Source organism: Eucalyptus grandis, chromosome 10 (genome assembly GCF_016545825.1).
Source record: "Eucalyptus grandis isolate ANBG69807.140 chromosome 10, ASM1654582v1, whole genome shotgun sequence".
Classification (NCBI taxonomy): domain Eukaryota; kingdom Viridiplantae; phylum Streptophyta; class Magnoliopsida; order Myrtales; family Myrtaceae; genus Eucalyptus; species Eucalyptus grandis.
Window position 1 is genome coordinate 26,881,207 of NC_052621.1, and position 21,320 is coordinate 26,902,526.

A 21,320-nucleotide genomic window follows, 5' to 3' on the forward strand; every position below is an offset into this window, starting at 1 on the left:
TGTAAGGAAAAGAGAGACTTTACTAGGATTAAGAAGGTACTCTACGGTTTAGAAACTACGAGGAAAATCAAGAAAATCGGTATGATGAATTTGATAGGATAGTGACAGGAGTTGAGCAGAAGCAGTTTTTTTTGTCTTTCTTTAATAGGATAGTGACAGGAGTGTTTTTTTGGTCGAAGGATACAGGATTATTTCGCAAATGGGTAGCCTCGCTTGATCCGGGGTTGCGTTGATAAGGAGCGGATAAGCGCAGGATTATTTTCTTGGCGAAGGATAGTGACTATAAGCGCAGGATTATTTTCTGGGCGAATGATAGTGACTATCAAGGCAGGATTATTTTCTTGGCGAACGCAGGATTATTTTCTGGGCGAAGGATAGTGACTATCAATGCGGGATTATTTTCTGGGCGAAGGATAGTGACTATCAACACAGGATTATTTTCTTGGCGAAGGATAGTGACTATCAACGCAGGATTATTTTCAACAATTCCACACTAAATCCGAATTCCAACAGGAGCCGAGCCTTTTGCCCTATATATATATATATAGCATCCACCTTCTTAACCGGAGGTAAGCCTCTCTCGTCTATTCCGCACCCTTGCATTCGAGATATTGCCCGTTACCGTCTTAACCATAGTAAAGCCTCTCGCTCTTCCTTACCCAAGTTCGAGAAATGATGACGAGGAAAAGTGAGTTTCTGCTTAGATTGGCGCCTCGTCTCCCGTCGCTTCACTCGTTCTCGACCTTTTGCGAGCCGACCTCCTTCCTTCGGGATGGGCGGCCCTCATTTCACGGTGCTGTGAGGCCTGCAATGTACCGATTTCGATCGCCCATCTTGGAACAAGGAGTCGCAAGCATCCCAACACAACAAAACTTTGATCGATTGGATATCGGACGATGGAGTATTTTCCGGTCATACTTAGGTCAGTCCTGTCCCGTCCTGTCCCGTCCTTCGGTTCAGTGCTGAGAAAACTTTCGCTCATTCTGAATTTTAATGCGCAGTTTCGAGGAAGTGCTTGATGAGCAAAGAGGAGACTCGCAATGATGGGCTTCTCAGCAAAGAGGAGACTATTATTAATGAGCTTCCCAAGGAATACTATGACGAGGTGCGTGTTACCATTTGGTCTCTGAATTTATCCTTCGTGATCTTTTGTGGAGTTTTGATTCTTGAGTGTTTGTTGAGATTATTTTTGCTCATTCTTCTGTCCGAGGAGTTTGGCAAAATTTTTTCCATTGTCCATTTTAGTGGTTGGGGAAACATTTTCCGCCGATGGAAAAAAAGCTAGCAACGGCCGGCGGCCTGCACCGCCTCGCTCAAGGCTGTCAAGTGAGCTCACGCTTCGCCAAATCCGGTGAGTCGGTCAGGGCTCAAGCCTGGCTCGAGGTGGCCAAAGGTTGGGGAGACTCTAGCCACCTCAGGAAGAAAAAGATAAAAAGAAAGAAGAGAATAATAAAGAATAATTAAAAATTTAAATAATAAAAAATCATTGAAAAAGAGTGTACAGAGAACTTTTTTTGCATTTTGTTTTTAGGTTTTAGCTGGATATCAAAAAATAATTACATTTTCCTTAAAAATAACTTTCCGAAAAATATTTTTAGAATTGCCACATTTTTCACAAAACAAATGAAGAGTTAAGTCTGATTTGAGAAATTCCGGATTCTTAAATTTTGTTGCCAAGATAGTCGAGGATTTCCTGTAAAAGGGTAGGTAACTTGTATTGTACTTGACACCCGGAACTGGGGCCTTGCAATCATTTTGACGTGAAATAGTTGCCATAAGCGAAGGATTGATCCTCCGAATTAAATTCCCTGGTCTTCCTTTCCGGAATTCATAGGAAATTGTCCGTTTTCTCTTCTGAAATGTCAAGGCATAATCTTGAAAACCATAAAACAAGATCTAATGAAAGGAATTTCTACATTTTAGACGTCGGAGGGAAAACTTCTCTTTGATTTCAAATTTTTTTACTACATGAAAAATGTTTTTTTTTTTTCCTCGTTTACAAAAGTCATCTAACCGGCGGGGAGCACAGAAACGGATCGCGGAGACTTCTGGGGATGGCACGCCATCATCAGGCTACACGTACGATGTGTTCTTGAGCTTCCGAGGGCCTGATGTTCGCCGCACGTTCGTGGATTGCCTCTACCACAGCCTATTTGACTCTGGAATAACTGTCTTCAAAGATGACAAAGAGCTTCCTGTAGGCGGGGAAATTGGACCGGAGCTCAAGCGCGCTATCGACAACTCAACAATCCACATGCCGATTTTCTCGGAAGGCTACGCATCTAGCTCTTGGTGCCTCCAGGAGGGAGCGTACATGGTGAAGCGCCGGAAAGAATCCGTGGGACACGAAATCAATCCTATTTTCTATGGAGTGAGTCCTTCAGATGTCAGGCTCACGAGGGGTTCATACGGCGAGGACCTGCTTAAGCATGAGCGGTATTACGGCAAGGAGACGGTGCGAGAGTGGAAGGAGGCTCTAATAGAGGTCGCAGATCTATCAGGATGGGACGCAAACACTTTAGAGTAAGTAAAATTTAGAAACTTTTATGGCCATTACACCCTTTTATTTACTCTCTCTCTCTCTCTCTCTCTCTATATATATATATATTGCAATCCAAAAACCAAGGTAATTTTAATTGGCAATTTAAGGTTCCATATCATGGTCAATCGTAATGATATTGAAAGGTATGGTAAAGACATTATAAAGCTTCTTCGTGTTATGGTCAAATGTGCTATGTTAGAAATGAACTTTGAGCTAGTCTCTGTCTGTGTTGCTTGTTTCATGCTATTTCTGAGATTCAAAAAGTAGAAGTAGTTATCAAGCCAACATGATCCACTTTGCTGATTATCAACAATACCAATGCACTAGGGGGTTACAATACCTTCAGCTGAATGGTTAATAGAAATTGTTTGTTCGATCACCATCATAATTCCTGTGAGAGAGAGAGAGAGAGAGAGAGAGAGATAGAGATGCTGTTAGGGAGTGTTTCCAGCCAAATAAAGATTGAAAGTATGTTCTGGAGAATTCCTAGATATCCTCGTATACTGCTGATACAGTTGCTCCTCTTTTCTTTGAAGATGATGATTTATTTTTGTGGCAGGCATGGTAGACTTATCAAAGATATTGTTCTAAAGATTTATATTAAGCTGAAGAAGAGACAAAAGGTTCTTCCCGATCATTTAGTTGGAATTGATGATCGAGTCAAAGATGTGGTGTGGCAGTTGGACCCCGGCTCCCTGGACGTACAATTACTTGTTGTGCATGGTATGGAAGGAATTGGCAAGACAACTCTTGCCAAGTTAGTTTTCAACGAGATAGCTCCTCTGTTTGATGGTTGTAGCTTCCTTTCAGACATCCGAAAAAGCCCACAAGTTGGTGGCATCATAAGGTTTCAAAAACAGCTGTTATCCGATATCCTGAAGAAGAACATAGATGTCCAGGACGTTGATGATGGTATCAACATGATACGAGAAAAGTTTTGCAACAAGAGGGTCCTCATTGTCTTTGATGATGTGGATAAGCCAGAGCAGCTCCTGAAACTGATGGGGAACCGTGACTCACTCGGCCCTGGAAGCAAGGTGATTGTCACAACTAGAAATGTGGGTCTTACGGCATTTCTGCCTAAACAGCATCTTGCTTATGAGATGAGACAGTTGAATCCTTGGCATGCTCTTCAACTTTTCAGTAAGCATGCCTTTGGAGAAAGGCTACCTCCAGATGATTACGAAAATATTTCCAGTGAAATAGCAGCCACAATCGGAGAAAATCCTTTGGCTCTTGAAGCTTCAGGTTCTTTCCTCCGTGGCAAAAGTCTCAGGATATGGTCAGAAGAATTGGAGCGTTCAAGGAAAGTACCTAATAGGGTAGTCCTAGAGGAGTTGAGGAAAATTTATAAGGCATTATTAAGCTTTCAGGAGAAGCAAATTTTTTTAGACATTGCAACCTTTTATGACGGCATGGATAGCACAACTGCAACATATATGTGGAAAAGTTGTGGTTATTTCCCTGAAAGCGGACTTGCTACTCTCACTGCTTTGTCTCTGTTGAATATAGACCATCACAATATTTTTCGGATGCCTGACCTGATCAGAGATTTTGGAAGGGAAATTGTTTGAGAGGAGAATTATCTGAGTCTAGGAAGTCGAAGCAGATTGTGGGAATCAGAGGAATGCCTTCGCATCCTTTGTGATCCGGTAAAGTCATTGATATGATAAAACTGCAATTTTGTTTGTAAAAATTTGACAGAATTCTGTTCTTTTATAAGTTTTCTGTTTGATGTTAGAGTTCACTGATGCTTGCTATATTTACTAGATTGATTGCAGACAAAAGAGTAGTGTTCAATTACTTAGCTTAAAAGTCCCTCAGGGACAGACGCTTACAAGTCAACAATTTGCTGCTCTGCCAAATCTAAGGATTCTTCATGTTGAAGGGGGAAACTTCACAGGAGATTATGAGAATGTTTTCAGAGAATTAAGATCGCTATATTGGAGTTGTTGTCCTGCAGACTTTGATGCGATCAATTTCTCTCCAAGCAATCTAGTTGTTCTCAAGCTTTCTGGTACTGAACTTAGAGATGATTGGCCTGGATGGCACCAAATCCTGGTATGAACAGTTACACATGCATCTATTTCTATTTTTATTTTTTATGAAACATGCCTGCAATTGCTCATTCCCCTTTCGATATTCTGGTGACCAACAGAAATCATCCAAATTGAAAGAACTGGAACTTGGAGAATGCAGCCACTTAACTAGATTGCCTGGCCTCTTTGCCCTCTCAACATTGGAAAGACTGACCATACGAAATTGCCAAAGCTTAGTTGAAATTGGTAAATCAATTGGTAAGCTAGTACACCTGAATTACTTGGAAATTGATGTGTGCAATTGTCTGAGAGAGTTGCCTGAAGAAGTTGGTTGTTTAAAGGCTTTAAAAGAGCTGATTGTGAGAGGGACAATACTTGGTCCCGTTGGTTCATATCTTCCCCACTCGATTGGTAATCTACAGTGTTTGACAAGGCTAGAGATGGAAAGTATTGGAATTGGTGAACTTCCAAGATCAATTGGGCAGCTAAAGGACCTTGAAAGGTTGAGTTTCTCCAGATGTGATGAGCTAAGAAAGCTTCCAGACTCGATTGGGGAATTGGAATCACTACGTGAGTTGGATCTGTCTCATACTAAAGTAACAGAAATACCTGATTCGATTGGAAACCTGAGGAAGTTAGAAGTGATAAGGATAGATCATAGCAAGATAAGGAAGATCCCGGGGACTATAGGAATGGTGCAAAAGCTAGAGGAATTTCATGCCAAAAAATGCATGCATTTAAAGGGAGATATTCCTAGAGGAATTGGGCTCCTATCCTTTCTGAAAATCCTAGACTTATCTCACACTTGCATTCGATCTGTGCCAACAACAATCAACCAGCTTTCTCATCTTCAAGAACTTTATTTGGAAAGTTGCCATAAAATTAAACAAATCCCAGAGCTTCCCGCAAGTTTGATTACCCTGTATGTCGAGTCTTGCTCATTGAAGAGAGTCCCAAACCTCGCAAACCTGACCAATTTAGTCAATCTAATTGTATCTGACTGCTCTGAGGAATCTCTTTCTAGCCCTCGGGTTGCCAATTTTAGCCAGTCTCCAAACCTGGAGTGGATTGGGAAGTTGTCTAGACTGGAGAGCTTGAAATTGGTTCATAAAAGCATCAGTTCACTGCCAATTAAGTTAGCTTCCCTTCCTCGCCTGGAGCAACTAGTTCTGTCTTGTTTTAACCTGCAATGCCTCACTCAGCCACTTCCTTCCACACTCTCCAAGCTGAAGTTTATAAACTTAAACTCATTGGCAGAATTACCGCCCTGTTCTGACTTGAAAAATATGTCGAGGTTGGAGTTATGTAAATCGTTGCTGACAGAAATTCCACTCAGTCAGTTTGGACAATTGGAGAATCTGAGGGAACTGACCGTGTTGAACTGCAAATATCTGCGGCTGTTGTCCTGTCTGTCAGGCTTGAAGAAGCTCAGAGTGTTGTGCTTGTCGAATTGCCCGAGGCTAGTTGAGATCCAAGGTCTCGAAGAACTGGAATTGCTGGAAAGTATAAGGATCGACGAGTGCAGCTCCCTAGTAAGGTTGCCTAAACTCTTGAAGTTGAAGAAGTTGAAGACCATGGAATTTATATCCTGCAGATCGTTAGAAAAATTGCCTTCTCTATCTCCGGCAGCTCTCAAACATTGTCATCTAGTAGTTGACAGATGTGATAAGCTAGCCAACCACAATGGCCCTTGCTGTTAAGCTAGCCAACCACAATGGCCCTTGCTGGAGTCACAAAGACAAAAGGCAATGTCCATACACCATTCGCCCCTATGAGCCGGGTAGACAACACTCACCTTGTCCTGTTTGCTTATAGCTTCCCTGAGAATGAGATTCCTTTGGTAGAGAAAATATGCTGGTAACTTCTCTTTCCTTTTTTTTTCCCAGGTTGTGCTCCTTTTCATTCTCAACTTTCCAATTAGCATACTCTGGATTAACAGGGCAAGCTCAGGTGTGTGAGGACATTATATATGCATGAGCAGTCTAGTATGCTCTCTCTTTAGTCTTCACTTTACTCTGAATTAAAACAGGAATCTCGTTTGATCATAAGGTGTCTTCTTGTAGATAACTAATAAATTTATTTAATAAAACTGCATAAGCATTTAAAATAGAATGAATCTGGAAATTGGACAGGAAAAAAGGAATAATAATGGGTTTACTAAAACAAGTGCAGTGGAGGACTCGGAGACTTCTCATGGAAATTCTTGAGGTTGCTTGGGGTGATGGTGCCATTCCGTTATTTGGTTCCTTAACCAACAAAAGAATCTTTGTTTCTTAAGGAACCAGCTTTCAATTTGGTGTCCATGGCTGAGATGACATGAAAAATGTCTGCATAAAAATGGCTTTGTTAGGTCATGTCTCAAGCTTCAATGTTTTGCAGTCGACTGAGTTGGGCATGGCTGAGACGTTTCTATTTTCAGTTAAATTCTTTTGTAAGCAGGAAGTGCCAGATCTGTTGACATTTCCATGTTAAAACTTCTCCTTCATTATCATCAGAAAAGGAAAATAAAAAGACTCATCTTTTCAATGATTAACTTATTTAAATGGACGATGACAATGGTGATGCAGAACCCCAATGTAGAATTTTTTAGCATGGTCCAGTCTAGGCGGGCAATACATTCTACATAACCTTTACGTCCATAGATGACAAGGTTTATTTACTAACCTCAGGTGGGTGTATATCATGTGGAAGCGGGCCCTCAATTGTAGACAAAGTCCGAATTTGTAATGCGGAAATGATTGAAGTACACAGTCTTGATCAGGTACCAGCTCTTCCCTCAGTCTTGAGTTTTCCGATCTCTTGATTCAGCCACAAGCACACCTTCTCTGTAGGTCTGTTCTATCATGTCCTTCGCTCAATAAATATACTCCAAGCTGCAGTGCTCATAAAATATTCACTCATTTGTGAAGTTTTTCGTTCTGAATTTTGATGGGCAGTTTTCAGGAAGTGCTTGAAAGCAAAGATGAGACTCTTATTGATGGGCTTCCTGAGTACTATGATGATGTGTGTTGCCATTTTGTCCCTCTGTTTCTCCTTCTTGATTGTCATGGAGTTTTGATTGTTGAGTGTTTGTTGAGATAAGTTTTACTGGCTTTTCTTTCTACTTGAAGTCTGACATGAGTAAATTATGTATCCAAAAGTGACGATTGGGAAGCTGTTGAGCTATTCTAAAATCTTGTTGCAAAGATAATTTAGGACATTCCGTAAAAAGCTAGCTAACTTGTAACATACTTGACATTCAGAACCTTGGCCTTTTAATCATTTTGACATGAAATAGTTGGCACAAGTGTAGGATTGCTCCTCGGAATTAAATTCTCTTTTCTTCATTTCTGGAATTCATGGAAAGGTGTGATTCTTGCTCTCTAATATGACGAGGCATAATCTTGAAAACCATTATACCTGGAACTTGTGAAAGGAAGTTCTTTAGGGTCAAGGACCATGTAAAAAGAGGGTATCAATGTGTGCTCAACAAGAGTACTTTTTATATAGTATGAGGTGGGAGGTTTGAGTTCTTGAAACATGGCATAAACGATAGGAGGGAAATACTATAATGTCATAATAACAGGCACTGCAAAGCTAAGAATGACAGGTGGAAGTGATTCTGATGTTGTAGATCTGGAATCACGTTGTCAGGCATGTTGGAGTTGTGAGAGTCTTTGGCTAGACAAAAGCTTTCTGTGATGGTATAGGCTAAGCTTAGAATGCTGTCCAGATTGAGTTGGTAGAACTCGTCTAATAATCAATTTCTATTAGACGTTCCTGTGATTGCAAATAGAAGTGCTGATGAAATCTTGTCAAGGAATAGGTGATTCATCTTATTTTCTGGTTTCTTTACGAGTCTTTGCTTTATTAAATGGATAACCTAGGAGCAACTGGAAACTTGTTGCTATTGACCATCTTTTACTTTTTCTGTTAAATCTATAAAGGTTTTCTCAGTGCCAGGAATGGGAAGCCTGTCAAAGAGAGAACCAAGCATAGTGAAATTGCAATGAAGTTAAAAGGTTATCCTGAAACAGATGTTCTAAAGGCGAGGAGATTAGTGTCAAGCTTTATCTGATTGGAGGAAGAATTTGAAGAGGGGCTTTGGTATTCTTTTGGAGTTTGTTATTTGGGTCCATTCTAATTGTCTGGAGACTTTGGATGATTATAAGCATGAATCACATGGATATTTTTTTTTTATCCAACTGTTCCTGCCTACTTGCTAGTTTGTGTAGAATCCTCAGACCAATAACAGACTGTTTTGAGCAGATGTATAGCCATGGCCGCATTATGACTAAGTTAGAAGTTTTATTGGGATGCTTTTGTTCTGTTCATTGTAGGAAAAGCCATTGCAGTGTGAAAGAGTTAAATAAGGACAGCCAAGCAACTTAACCATTGTCACGCTAGTTCCTGGTAGTCTTTTTGATGATGCGTGGAAAGTAGTCTTATCTACGATTCAAAACATTTTGCTGAGTTGTTCAATTCTTAATTCAGTCATTTAGCCTGAGTAATTTCATGCATTGACTTTCCCTTCAATTTCTTCTCCAGAACCCATTTCCTCCATTATTATGCATCTTTCATTGTTGCTGCCAGTCAATGGTAATGTTAATTGGAGTTGTAGATCTGTGAATAAAGCATGCCTGATTGCTGATTTGTCTTATTCCCCCTCTTCAGGGAATCGAGGAAGCTGCCGAGAGAGGAGAACTGACGGAACTTGTCTTGATGGTTATCTGAAATCGGCTTGATCTTGCTAGACATGATGTAAGTTTGCATCTTCACAATATCTAAATGACATCTATTATGGGATGGTGAAGCGGGTGGGTGGGAAAGTCGGGTGGGGAGTGGGAAACAGGTTGGGAAGTTTAGCTGGTATAGATTAGCATTTTCAATGTGATCTATTCCTCCTTAGTAATGTCGTAACGATTTTTTTGGTTCTTGTAGAAGGAAAAGATGCAGTTAGAAGTCTTGACCCCTTATACGGGAGGGTTGAGGTATGCTCCTTACTGTACTTAGATGATTGCAGTTCCATATTTGGTTGAGTAATTAGGAGAACAGTGTACGCCATCACAAGTTATTCGAAATGGCAACTTGTGCTTCCAACTTAATGACAAATGATTATTGAAAGCTATTGCTGTCACTGATATATTGTCTCAGAATTGCTCATACTAACACTCTCACAACATTATCATCTTCCTATAAGAAAACAGCTCAGCTTCTCCAACCCCATCTTATTCCCGTTGGCATTATCATGTAGGGCCTCTCATCCGTGTTGATTGGATTAAGTGTAACTGAAACATTCCACTGGGGTGTCGTTGAAGATAAACTTTGGGAGACCAGAAATCACTTCTGAGACCATAGTCATTTAGCTTCGAAGAGTAAAAGAACTATTGATTTTGGCTGTAATCTCCGGAATGATTGCAATTTAGAAGTCTTTCGAGTTTGCTTTCTTATCCGGAGGTCCTTTTTTTTTTTTTTTTTTTTTTTTTTTTTTTTTTTGTTCGTGTTTTCCACGTCTCTCTATACTCCAAAATGAAGCTATGTGTTTACTGACGCTTTGACCTAAGAAACTTATAAGGTCTTAATTCTCCACCCCACGTATTCTGCCACTGAAAATAGATTGGGAATTTTCCTTTTACCATGCAAATTAAGTAAGATAAAACTGATTATATACGAGACAATCAAATCAGTCAACTCTAGTGCCAGAAAGAAGGCTGTAGCGCGGGAATTTTCACATGCTTTTCGCCCTTCATGCTTTAGTTCGCTGCAGTGTTCCATTTGCACGCGAGGTTGATTGGGTTTTACTGTGTGTGGATGGATCGGTTGGTTGGTTGTGTTTCTTAGACTGATCTTGATCAAGCTTCCACCCTGTCGAATTGTCAAAGATGTTATGAGGCACTTAAATTTATTTGGATGATGATCTGTGACTCTGATTATTTTTTTCAATGCTTTATCCTGCTTGTCGTATTCTCGTTGCCTGCTTTTTACGCGAGGTTGATTATACTGTGCATTGATGGATTGCTCGGAGTCGGACTCTTTTTAGTGGTGATCCTTTCTTTTTCTTTTTCTTTTTTATGGAAAAATTTAAGTATAAGTCGCTTAATTAGTTCTTTTTCATAGTCAATATTTTTCAGGCTGGTTGATTTCTCCGTTCCTAGTTTTCTCAGTGGATGGTCACATTGTTCTTTTTGTGTGCCCGTGTTAAGATGTTGGATCCTTTGTGTTCATCTGTGAGCTATAATCATGTCAATCCGTGCTAGAATGCGTCGCACCGGATATTGGTTAAGGTGCACGTTCGAGGCTTGTTTCTTCAATTGATATGAAAGAGTTTCATGATTGCTTCCTAGTGTGGAACTCTGTAGTCTTCTTATATTATGATCTGTTTCTAACATGCAATTTTTTTGGCTATAAAGTACCTGATTATCGATTATGCAATTATTGATTGTACAGTTGTTTTTGGTCCCTATCAGAACTTTTTGTCACAGGCGAAACACAGGAATTTTGTAATTGCTAAAGTTACTAGATAATCTGTTAGCCTTTGGTAGATTTCAAGGATACTTGTATCGCTAAATTTACATACATGTCAGTTTTTAATATAGTGGTTGATTATTAGCAGTTGCCTTTGTCATCATGATATAAGCCTATGGTGAGAAATGGCCTTTTTTTTTTTCTTTTGTGGTGTAATTCCTTAGGGTGTGGAGTTGCTGGAATTGTCCTCCCTGAATCTGAGGAGAAGGTCATAGCGATCAAGAAGGGCGACGCCATCGCCCTCCCTTTTGGTTTTTGCCTGGTGGTACGAGGATGACACAGATTTTGTTGTTCCCTTTCTGGGTGATACATCAAAGGCTCACGAAGCTGGGCAAGTCACCGATTTCTTCCTAACTGGTTCTAATGGCATCTTCACTGGCTTCACCACTGAGTTTGTGAGCCAAGCATGGGACTTGGAAGAAGACATTGTCAAGTGGCTCGTTGGTAGTCAACCAGCATTGTGAAGCTTGATGCCAGCTTCCAGATGCTAGAACCAAAGGAGCAGTGAAGTGGTATGGTTTTTGCACTGCGAGGAGGCTCCATTGGATGTTGACATTAAGAATGGCGGATGAGGAGTTGTTTTCTAAACCAACAAGAAGCCTTTGGTTAGTCAGGTCGGTCTTGGACCTGATCTTGTTTAGCTGGATGGAAATGCTATGTTCTCTCCAGGCTTTTCTTGTGATTAGGCACTGCAGGTGACCTGCATTGTTAGGGGCAGTGGCAGAGCCCAGGTTGTTGGTGTGGACGGCAAAAGGGTCCTTGAGACCACTGTGAAGGTCTGAAACTTGTTCATCGTGCTGAGGTGCTTTGTTGTCTCGAAGATTGCTGATCAGGATGGGATGTCCTGGTTCTCTATTTTTCCGACTCCAAAGTAAGTTTGTCGTAATAAATTTTGTCACCTCTGTACAGAGTCAGCGTTTTCGCCCCCATATTCTCTTTTGCTACTGGATATTAATATCAAATACGCAAGACTCTCTGAGGAAAGGTTGCTAATCCTCGTGTTGAATACCTAAATTGGACTGTTACAAGAAAATGTTTTATCTTGGGAGACAGGATTAATATGCGCTTGAAGCCTAGGAAAATCACAAGATTTATATCTTATTGACATACGTACAGATCAACTCTATAATACTTTCTATGTGGTTGTGTGTTGCAGTCCTATATTCACTCATCTTGCTGGGAGAACTTCGGTTTGGAAGGCCTTCATCGCCTGAAGTGCTCCAAGCATCTGTCAACGTTCCCCCGGACGTGGAGGAGGCTTTCAGCTCCAAAAGGATGGATTTGGAGATATTTTTCCCTCCCAAATTGAGTCGAGTGAATGTATACGTTTGCTTTGGTTTCTAGGGTCTAATAATAAAAACCCCCCATGGTTCGAGGATGTCTCTTTTGCATCGTTTTCTATTTTCCCCTTCAAAGTCAGTAAGATGGGGGTCTCTTGTAAGGTTTTCATGAGGTAAAAACTGGGATATTCTAATTGCTTAATGCTCTCCGTTTTCAATATATCACCGCGGTTGACATTCTTGGGACTTCTTACCGTGCTTTGATGGTGAAGGGGAATGGACCGTCAGATGGAGCTGGTCTCTCCCCCACAGTCAAAAGGGCTATTGCCATCTCTGATCCTTTATAGAAGACCTTTCACTGGGCTGGTCAGCTGCCTGTAACCCGGGTAACATATATATATATATATACTTATCGTAATTTTAATCTGAGCTGGAAAAATTTATAGAGTGGTCTTCTAAACTTGTTGGACGAATGTTTAGCGGTGAAAATGGTCGTGGTACAAAAGCAAGTTCTGTGACAAAAGTAAGTCCGGACCAAATTTTAAAAAGTTTTCGAGTGTTCGATTGAAAATCACAAAAAGTATAGCTTTTTACCGTTTGTGAAAAGAAATGTTCTGGACTACAAAACTTAGTTCGATTGGACATCTTCTTCTTTTTCGGAGAAGCTGAGATTTTCGGCTGCCTGGTTTTTACTTTGGAGTTTGGAGAATGGATTTCCCATGAAAAGATGTTAGAAGATTTTTCTTCCTTAACTGGAGGACAACTTGCACTACCAAATAAAAAAAATTATGTTACAAATAAAAATTCGTCATAAAATCGTACAATGTCCTTGTTCATTATTTGGCGTTCAAGAAAATTGAGTTTTATTCCTAAAACATGTAAACTAAGAACTGGCCACAATGTGCTAATGTAGCTTTTCTACCTATCTGATGACAAATAGAAAAGACGAAATAAAACGCATCCTAATCAATTGCTGTCGTTCTAGTAGAAACTGGACCTCAACGGAGACAATGAACGTGCCAATCCGTAAAATTAACGTCGATAGTGCATGGAGCAGCTTCATGATGTTGGGCTCGGTAGCTGGGGTAGTTCGAAATAGCTGCGGACTCCTCGTCGACGGCTTTGCGAAACCCATCCATGTGTCTTCAGTCTTAATCCCCGAAACCCTTGCAGTGAGAGCAGCGTTACTTTGGCTGAAGAAGACCGAACAGGACATAAGTGCACGAACTAAAGTGTACTTGGGAAGTGAACATAGGTTCCAACTCACTTCAGACAATCTAGAAGCTGTTCAAGGTCAACTGAACAGCAACTGGGGGTTGAAATTACACTTCCCAAAATCGAGTGCAAGAAAACAACCGTAGGCGAAGATATAACTTGTGAGAATAATCTAATCCAAGATAAAAACAAGAACTTGTTATGTCGACACTTCTGCTGACTACATTATATGGTGTGAATGGGCCAATTATTGCTTAAGATTCTTTGAACTAAGGATCATCTTCATGTCCCCCGTATTTACATTCAACCAAATTGCCCCTAAATGAGTATGCTTCTTGAGATAACCATTAGTTATTTGCCTTAATATCAAGCAACATATGTCCCGGATATGCTTCTTATATGAACGAAAACTTTTGTCCCATCCCATGCACAGGCTAAGTAAGCCCCTTCATGGAGAGATGCAGAGGGGCATTCAGAGGGGCCTGCCCCAACCCCGATAATCCGCCCCTTCTGTATATTTTTTAAAAACTATAAAGTACAATTAATATATCAAAATTACAAGTATTTATGTCCTATAACTTACTACAAACACGTTAATATAGATAAGTAGCGTTACTCGTGAAATTGCGTTTTTTTTTTAATAATTTTTAATGCAAATGAGTTCAAAGTAAAATAATTTATAATTATTTTGAAAATTAAACAATAATTAGTTTTTGATATATTATTTCAAAAGGAATTAATGAAAATCTTTTTCTCACGGATGCGCCCTATCCCTTGCCTGGACAGGCCTTGTCCCGCCCCGCCCTGCCCTGCCTGACGTGACGCATGGGGTGGTGGTGGGGTAAAGAGCAGTCTCATTGGGATGGGAAATGTGACCTTGGCTCGATTCCGCTCGTGCCCAGCACTTCATTGTGTTCAAATAGAAGTTAATTTAATGGACCTAAAAGAGCCCACCCTAGTTCTTCTTATGAAACGTCCCCCATAGGATGAAAGGGAAGAACATGGGCAGCAAGGCAAGTCACAAAAGATGGGGCCGTGCCATGGCATGGATCACGCAGCCACGTGATGAGCACAGAGCAAGCTATTCTTTCACCTTTTACTAAAGAATACCGCGTGCCTGTCACAACTAGTGGCATATGTTCTATTTCTGGACGAGTTCCTTAACTGGGGGAGTTCCTAAAATAGAGATGAAGTTAAACTTTGTAGCCATTGCAGGTTCTGTCAATTGATTCGTAGCAACCCTCTTCTGAAGCTGAACCCATTGCAGACTGATCCCCCTTTCTACTTCTTAGCGAACCCGCCGACTCTTCGATCTCTTAAAAGGGCAGGTATGTTTTGCTGTTGCTGTGGAGTAGGAAAAGAAGAATCTCGTTTCTATTCTAAAAAAGACCGATTCAGCATCTTTAGGAGCCATGCCCACAGCCCACACACTACTTCCATTCACTATGAATTTCGAACGAGGTCACTAGCATCAGATACTGAGCTATGCAAATGATTCCACCCCGACATACCAGCATGCTCACAAGTCATTCGAAGTTTTCAGGTTATGGATTCAGTTCCTTAAGTCAATTGCCCTGCTGTTGAATTAGTCTTAAGTCTTAACCATTGTTCAAGCGACCATGTTCGACCACGTCAGAACCACAGCGCTGCTGAGCACCAAATGATACTACCCTCTTGACTAAAGGTTATATGTGACTATCTTGGAGTTTGCAAGTGCTTAAAACTCCAGAGAGCCTATTTATGGAGTTTTTCCTTTCTGGAAAAGGTAGCCAACAACTGTGGCAATGTCGGGCTAAGAGGAAAAGAAATATGTGACTATCTCTACATGTCCATTCGCCTTTCTCTAAAGAACTGTGACCGTGCACTTGTAATCCTCATAACTTTCAGGCTCAAAAACTGGACTATTAGCTTCAAATCAATGTTATCACTGGACCAGTTCAGGCTTCAAAATGTAGAACATATGGAGCAATTGTTTCTTGCAACTGCTGTCCTAATAGAAAAGAATGAACAACGAAAGAGCAGGAGTAATAGGACCATAGGTTCTTGCTTCAAGCCAGGCCTTGCGTTTCTAGTTTCCGAGTTTTCCCTCCGTTCTCTGCCTCATTGTGAGTAGATGGATTAATGTTCAATTGTGACCAACTAACAAACAATGCAGATCAATTGCTCTTCTAAGCGAAGCGATTGCAAAAGCTTTCTTCCAATGATGGGATCCGTATTCTGAACCAAAATCAGTATGCTACCATCTCCGAAGCATGTTCTGTTTCAATCCTCTCTTATATCAACTCCACTGATGACCTGGTTTGGATTAGATTTCGATGAAATAATAACGTTTATTTGATAAGTCTTAACGGAGGAGGTTTTCATAGTCTTCCAAGTCTGCTACTGTTCTTCTTTCTTGGGGAGAGAAACAGTGAAATGGAGTCCCACATCGTGCAAGAGAAAGAATCACGGACCAGGGCTGGGGACAAAATACAAGGTGAGGCAAAGAACAAAAGCATACCTTTCTCGGCCTTTTGGCTAAGATCAAGTGTAGTATCTGTTCTTATCAGTTTAATATCTGTTCTTATCAGTTTAATATCTGATACGTGGGCCATCGGTCCACATGATATTAAATTAATTTTTTCAGGGGGTGAGGCCGTCGCAGTAGCTTGCTACTGGGCCTCTAGCACGTCGCTCAGGCGTTGCACTGCTGCCCTTAGGGGTGGCAGCGGTTTAGGCTGAAGCCTGATCGACCCGACCGACCAACCTCCTGGTGCCCTGAATTCAAGCACCAACACTGCGCGGTTGAGTGGGCCCAGTCACCGGAAGTTTGGGTCAACCCCCGACCAACCCCGTATATTATATTATATTATATTATTTATAATTCTTTTATATATTCAAACTTAAGTAAAATTTATGTATATTATATTATATATAATTCTTTTATATATTCAAACCTAAGTAAAATGATGTTAAAAAGTTGTTGACTCCTCATGCTCACAGTCATGGACAGACGGCATCCAATTCCAAAAGGCGTGAAGTTTACGCCGTAAAGGTCTTCACGGCCTCCTCATCCACAGTCTAGACTCCAGAGTACATTCTTCACCGTGAGGACCAAGGACTCCTCATAGTCATGGACTCGCGATGTCCAAAATGGCGCGAAATTTATGCCGTAAATCTCCTCACGGCTTTCTTCCCTAAAGTACGTTCTCTTCCATTTTGTCTTCTTTATTCTTCAATTTGCCAAAATCAAAAGTAGCAACATCCTGCTCGCTCTCGGTTGCCGCGCCACTCACCTTTGACCGTGCGCGCGCCGTCGCGCTCGCCACTCACCACTCTCCCTTTCTTTGCGTCGCCTCGCTAAACGCCGCCACTCACCACTTGCCGCTTGCCGTGGCCTCACTAAACGCTTGCCGCTTACCGCCTGACGCTCACCCCACTCAACACTTGACGCTTGCGGTCGCCACTCGTCTGGCCGCCTCATTTATCGCCGAGTAAATCAAAAGGAAAAAGAAGAAGCCCTAATTAGAAACCCTAATGCTCAGCTTGCCCTTACTTTCCAAACACAACTTGACTAGTGATATCTACTTTGTGCTTCATTTGAGATCTTGTATTGGTATTTATAGTTTAGTTGCACAATACCGCATTTGTCGATGGATGTGTAATTTGAATTTGTAAGTTTACATTTTTAGGGAATATAAAAACAAGACGAAATAAATTATCGATCGGTCGGTTTGCCGCAACCGGGCCAACCCACGGGTGGTCAGGTCTGGTCCAGAAGCAGAGGGTCGGCCTCTGGTCCCTAAAGTGAGGGACCGACACTTGTACTGGGTTGGTCACAGGGTTAGGGGTGGCGGGCCAACCCGGACCATGCTCACCCCTAGCTGCCCTTGCCTGGCGCACCCCACCAAGTCCCAGTTGAAATGAATTTTCTACTTATGCTCCGGAGGAAATCTTTTCGCGTCGCGTGCTTTCATCTTTCATTACTCTGTTTTGCCCTCTTTCTCGTTCTGCCCTCTTTCTCACAAAACCTAGGCTTCTGATCTCATCGTCCTCCTCCTTAGACGCCGACGATTAGCAGTAGCAGGGCCGGCGGTGCTGGATCTCCGCCCTCACGAAGCCCTGTGATCTCGTCCTCCTCCTTCGACGCCGATGATTAGCAGCAGCGGAGCCTCCCCCATTTAGCGCACCTGCAATTCGATCGACAAATAAAAAACCCCAAAAGCAAAAGCCCAAATCTGCAGAGCTCTCGACCCACGCCGACCTCAGATCTCCTCATAGCCGCTGCCCTCGTCTTCTACTGGCTCCTCTACTCCGTCACCCACCTCGTCGTCCGCATCGAGCAGCTCAGCCAGCGGCTCGAGCGGCTCAAGGCCCGCGATTGATCCCGCCGCCGCCCCGCCCCCGCGAGATGAGTGGATTTTCCTCAAGATGGCGTTCCTGGTTTTATCCGTCCGTTCTTTTTCTTTTTCTTTTTCTTTTTTCGATTTTGCTGTCTGAATACGCTCGGTGATGTTCGAATATTTTCTGGAATGATCTCTCGACATGGAATCTGAATATAATGTCTGTTGGCGTTTCATCTGTGTGGAGATCTTGTAGTGTTGTGGCTAGCTTTCGGTTCGTTGTGCTGGTCATTGTGGGATTTGAAGATGAAGGTGGAGGTAACCTGAGGGTTGGATTTGGTAACATCGTCGAGTAGTGTCAGGCGAGGGGGTTGCATTGACTCGCAGATTCATTCTGTGACTTTCTGGGGTGGTTCAATTGAAATGTTGTTCATGCCTAGGGTTTCAAAGAAAGCTTATTTGGGATCCAAACCATGTTAAACTATTCTCAAGCATAATGGTTAGAAAATATTTTATTTACCGAACACCGGAAAACATTTTCCGAAACATTTTTAACTTTTAGCCGAACACCGAAAAATTGTCATTTTCCTAGAAAATGACTTCCAGGAAAATATTTTTCAGAATTGGCCAATTTTCCGTGAAACGAACGGAGCATTAGTCATCTGTTTGCTACTCTCGTAAAGAAACGAATTGACGGGTCTATTGTATTACCTATGCTATCTTCCATTACTGTCATTATTCAAAAACGTTCATGCTATGCTTCTATGCTCCTATACATTTCGCACAATACAGTGAATCTAATAAACAACGCGCATGAGATAGTTGGCTGGGTTTGGACGCCTTTGTGACAGGTTCTGACACGCCGAAACTATGCAGTAGAAACTGGGACACATTTCCACGTCATAAATTTGAACTTTAGACAGATTTCTCAACGGAAGAGCCTTTGAGCAGCGCATACTTATCGAGGATTTCAGCCCTCTCGGTTGGCAGAAGTTTTCTTCTTCAGTTTCAATCCCGGGATGTCAGCAGTGGCAGTCTGAATGTCTCACGGACATCAGGTCTGCCCCGATTTTCTGCTCAGAGATCATCCCAGCTATTGCCGTCTTGTTCAACTTGAGGCAACTAACAACTTCGGCTCACCTAGATTGGAGCTGAGAATTTGTTCATACATTTCTTACGCAACCGACGACTTGGAATCTGTTTGAGACTTCAAATTCCCTCCTCTCTTCTTCAGCTCACTCGACTCTTCCTCAACTGACAAATACTTGTCCTTCTTGGCCTGAAGATCTCTGAAAATTTTGTTAGGCTGCTCGGCAATCTGGGATTTCTTCTGTCGACTTCAACTTAAGCAGTCACTCAACAGTCAAGAATGGATTGCTTGCGAGCTTGTCTACCGGAGAACCTATCTCTTCCAGGTTCTCTTAGGATAACAAGCATGAGAAATCCAGGGCAACAATGGAATATATCTTCTTGTGATTAGTAGACATTTCCTCTGCCTAATCAGAACCTGCAAAGTCAAAGGAGTTGACGCGTGAGCTTCATCACGGTGCTGAGAAAGAATATGTTTCAAAGACTTCAAACAGTCAACTCCTTCACAGGATTGAGCCTGGAGTTCCTGGACTTTTCCCACATCTTGTGCTTTGAAAGCTTTCGATGCATAGCAGCTGGAAACGATGCCTTGGTCTGGAGCAATGTCCTCATTTTCATTTGCAGAGTCAGAGCCATATTTTGATTATTCACTGGTATCACTTTGTATATCACAGGTTGATTACAGACGCTTCATTTCCAGTGTTGCCTGGGGCTGGCATTTGGTAAATGGTTGAGTTCTGCACCTAGGGAACTGCAGAAACGTTTTAATGTAGAAACGTTTAACAAAGTGGTAAGTATTCAACAGAGAATCAAGTGTGAATTGAAATCTCATCAAGGAGAACAGGAGATTTCAGCCACACGTTTAATCTGTCGACATGAAACGAGAAAAAATTGCACCAGAAGGCAGGGAAGGATGTTGGCACATTGATATTCATGATTTCATGGAAATGGAAATTGCCTGAGGGAGATTTTAAGATGAATAGAGTACAGCTAGGCCATTGGGAAAAGTAATATAGGCTGTATGTCTGTAACTATTCAAATGTCCCATAAGGCCAATAAGGCCGTGTTGTTGTGCTTTCCTTGCAATGGTTCACCTTTCAAATGAATGCAAATCTGTTTCGAATATGTGCAAGCTCCGTCATCTCTTCATACGTATGGACACTTTCACAGAAACTTGAGAATGGACTAGTGGCACCAAGTTTGCTTTCAGATTAGATATCTCCGCACTGTGCATTGCCTTTGGGCTACCTTTTTGTTTTCTTCCACAAACTCTACTATTTGATGCAGCACAAACCTTCAATAGAAATTGAGGAAACTTTAGCTATAGGCCCTGAATTTCAAACAGCAAAGTCCATGGGAAATTGTAATGGAGTATTTAGTTTTGATTCGTTGAATATTAAAATTTGGAGACTGCGATGTGATGATGAGTGAGCACAACTTTTGCGTGTAAACATCAGGTTTGTCCCAATTTTGGAGTAGCTGGGCATGTATAGATGATGTAAGATGACAAAACCGTCTCCAACATATAGAAGTTCAGCTCTTTAACCACGCTTCATGTGAATTCTATTGTATCTGACTCCATACCACTCTTGGAAGGGCTTCTGCAACACTTGTCCAGAATTTATTGAAGGAGGAGGTTCTGGATACAATTCAGTTGATTTCCTAGTTCCTTAAGTCTCTTGCAAATCTTGAATGCAGCAAGAAACCGAGTTTCTTCTGCTGATCTGAACACCGTGCAAACTCACATGGAGGACTCATCTTGGATCTGAAGGCTCTGTGCTTCTGAACACGCAAACCTCACTCGAAGCAAAGGGAGGCCCCCATTTCGTTTCCTATACTCACTGTCAATATGATCTTGTCGATTTACCACCATGGTTTCTGATCTTAGCTCTTATTTGAGAAACCAAAAAGGACCCGATAGGTTCTGATATAAGTTAAATGGATGAAGTGCTTTTCTCCAATATTCCAAGATGATTCCACCGGCGGTGGCAATACGAACAGTTTGAACGTCCCACATAGGAAAAGAGGCTTGGGCATTTTAACAAAGCCAGTCACAAAAACACGAGGTTGTATCCGAAGAATAATCACGCAGCCATGTGGTGAGCACAGAGCGAACTATTCTTTCGCCTTTTACTAAAGAATACCGTGTGCTCGTCACACTCAATGGCATACGCCTATTTTTGGAGGGGCTTTTTCAACTGAGGAAGCTCCTAAAATATAGTCCAAAAAACTGTTTATGAAGAATAGGTGTTCTTGAAAATCATTGGAGCAGTACCTTAGCGTGGAAAGAAGTTTCAACACTCGCGTTCTCTGGAATGATAGAGGACTC

At 41.7% G+C, this 21,320-nt stretch overlaps 2 protein-coding genes, 1 long non-coding RNA gene, 2 other non-coding genes and 1 pseudogene across 5 annotated transcripts; all 6 read left to right on the plus strand.

The window, feature by feature from the left end:
* The first annotated feature begins 1,975 nt into the window (after nucleotides 1–1,975).
* LOC104423859 (disease resistance protein RUN1) lies at nucleotides 1,976–12,487 on the plus strand. Its single transcript, XM_039302943.1, has 10 exons — nucleotides 1,976–2,523; nucleotides 3,102–4,194; nucleotides 4,313–4,603; nucleotides 4,701–6,361; nucleotides 6,468–6,531; nucleotides 7,251–7,342; nucleotides 9,235–9,321; nucleotides 9,502–9,551; nucleotides 11,250–11,956; nucleotides 12,242–12,487. The coding sequence occupies exons 1-2, from the start codon at nucleotides 1,976–1,978 to the stop codon at nucleotides 4,114–4,116; spliced, it is 1,563 nt and encodes a 520-aa protein (XP_039158877.1). The 3' UTR covers nucleotides 4,117–4,194; nucleotides 4,313–4,603; nucleotides 4,701–6,361; nucleotides 6,468–6,531; nucleotides 7,251–7,342; nucleotides 9,235–9,321; nucleotides 9,502–9,551; nucleotides 11,250–11,956; nucleotides 12,242–12,487.
* Nucleotides 5,022–6,281, plus strand: LOC120288790 (disease resistance protein RPV1-like). Its single transcript, XM_039302944.1, has one exon. It carries the CDS (start codon nucleotides 5,022–5,024, stop codon nucleotides 6,279–6,281), a length of 1,260 nt encoding a protein of 419 aa, XP_039158878.1.
* Nucleotides 12,488–14,636: 2,149 nt separating the features above from the next.
* LOC120289287 lies at nucleotides 14,637–14,749 on the plus strand. The gene has a single exon (XR_005547211.1). It is a non-coding gene; the product is annotated as a U5 spliceosomal RNA (small nuclear RNA).
* A 1,327-nt stretch (nucleotides 14,750–16,076) lies between these two features.
* On the plus strand, nucleotides 16,077–16,292 carry LOC120289265 (annotated as a pseudogene).
* A 1,156-nt stretch (nucleotides 16,293–17,448) lies between these two features.
* Nucleotides 17,449–20,200, plus strand: LOC120288952. The gene is made up of 2 exons (XR_005546878.1): nucleotides 17,449–19,583; nucleotides 19,666–20,200. It is a non-coding gene; the product is annotated as an uncharacterized LOC120288952 (long non-coding RNA).
* An 881-nt stretch (nucleotides 20,201–21,081) lies between these two features.
* Nucleotides 21,082–21,199, plus strand: LOC120289284. Its single transcript, XR_005547208.1, has one exon. It is a non-coding gene; the product is annotated as a U5 spliceosomal RNA (small nuclear RNA).
* Nucleotides 21,200–21,320: the final 121 nt, after the last annotated feature.